The following is a 2,018-nucleotide window of genomic DNA, read 5'->3' on the forward strand; positions in this document are numbered from 1 at the left end:
ATGGAAAACACTTATTCTAGACACAATCTTACGAAATCGACGGCGATCAATCGAGAATCTCATTACTATTTTGATCTGCGATTGACAAAACATCTTTTCGCGAGTTTTATGTAAAAATTACTTTCTTTCACAGTGAATTACTGTTTTTTAATTTTGCCTAGAGATTTCATTATCACGAAGAGATGGACGTAAAAGTGAAAAGTGAAAACGAAAATGAGTAAAAATTTGGAAAGTGACAATCGTGTAATAGTAACTATTAATTTTCAATATCAATCGCATTTTGAATGAATCGTAATTGTTCGTATACGTCTCGTCGGCATTTGTCGAAAACGTATCTCGACATAATTTCTGCCTTTCTCGCATGTTAATCTCGTAATATCGGAGAGCGACAAAAGCATGCAGTATAATGACAACAGTGCGAATCTGGTAACTACCTTCCGTCTATCTCTGCGAGCAGAATACAGCACCCAAATTATGTACGATGCCATTATGATAGCGGGTACGCACACCCCCGCTATAGTGGACGTACCCTGTAGAAACAGATGATGTAGTCCGAGCAATGTAAATGCAAGAGCCGTTCCACCCGCGACGTATCTTCCGGTACGACGATGATCTTCCTGATAACAAAAATATCACACGCGTATATTTAATGAATGTTTTGCCACGCACGGACATTATCGCCGTTTTGCATTTCGAGGTCCAATGCGACTTCTACAGATCGTTATTTTTATTCGTTATGATGCATCTCGTTGTTAGAGAAGATCGAAGTTGTTAGAGAATTATCGATATTCAAACATTACCATTTTTAAACATGATTTGTCTTACGCAAATAGTATGAAGTAGCTGATATGAAAATTATTATTATCTTTTTTAGGAGAGTGAACGTTGCTTCTCAAGAAGTGCTGTTTTATTTGTTTTATTTCGTTCATAATTTTTTAACAGCATAAGAATATTGTGCAAAAAAATTGGAAAGGTTAAAAAGCTTCAGTCGATTTTTCTATATCAGTATTTTAATCGAAAAATTGTAAAAGTGCTTCTAATAGCGTTCAAATGCTTCATATTGCGTTTGGTGGGCAATAAACAATTAATAGGCGAGTGATGTGAAGCAGATATGCGTCGGTTTCGGAGCAGATGTGCGGAATTAACTACACCGCTTTAGGAAGGCACACATTTAGTTTAGAATTTCTTTATTTAACGTCAGTTTTAGTAGCAAGTAGCGTCTGTGAGCGACAAGCGCAAAGGACAATCAAAGAGCAAACATTCAATTTTGACATGTCGAAAGTATTAGATCCATTTTTATTCTCCTCGATGCACAATTTCTTTCATTTTTGTGCGCGTCAATTTCGCCTTTTTTAGCATATGATTGTTCACATCTTGTCTCTTGTTTTTTTTTTACTAAATTGTGTAACCATAGTAATTCACATAAATCTAGTATTCTATCGATACTCAAACACCTTGTTTCACTATCGTATTTAAATTGTATTTTCGCCGAAATATGTACACAGAGAAAAATTTCTGGTTAAAAATGAAGCAATCGGGAAATTCTAATCACATCAATCAGAATTCTGATTATCTCAACTAGAATTATAATAAATTTAACCAGAAAATTTTAATTTGTCTAATTTTAATTAGAGAATTCCAATTAATGTAACCAGACTTTTTCCAGTGTAGATATTATATGCCGAATGCAAAATGGGCTAACGTCTAACGAGTATTTTACCATATGCAAGCAGAAACGGTAAATCGAGCTCCGGTACCATTCTCCGTAACGATGAAACTTGCATATGCGACTAGATATCCAAACATTCTAGCCCGTATTTAGAACGCGCTTTTATCTCTGAAATTCTATAATACGCGTAACGTAAAGTATAGCGCATTAACTTCATTGTAAGCGCATTCTAAATATGGGCCTTTATCTCAATCGATTTTATACGATACCCGCCATGTAATCGTATGAGATGGTATTATCGTATATGTACATCTTTCCCAGCAGTTACCCTGTGTTATAAAATCACTGT

General features: G+C 35.1%; 1 protein-coding gene across 1 annotated transcript in view; it reads right to left on the reverse strand.

Moving 5' to 3' along the window:
- The window catches only part of LOC108746444, a 5,925-nt gene that overhangs the window by 3,565 nt on the left and 342 nt on the right, over positions 1–2,018 (reverse strand). The window contains exon 2 of the mRNA XM_018483229.1: positions 435–617. Coding sequence (XP_018338731.1) covers positions 435–617 — 183 coding nt within the window. The remainder of the gene's footprint in view (positions 1–434; positions 618–2,018) is intronic.

The sequence above is a fragment of the Trachymyrmex septentrionalis genome, unplaced genomic scaffold (assembly GCF_001594115.1).
Source record: "Trachymyrmex septentrionalis isolate Tsep2-gDNA-1 unplaced genomic scaffold, Tsep1.0 scaffold171, whole genome shotgun sequence".
In the NCBI taxonomy this organism is placed as follows: Eukaryota; Metazoa; Arthropoda; class Insecta; order Hymenoptera; family Formicidae; genus Trachymyrmex; species Trachymyrmex septentrionalis.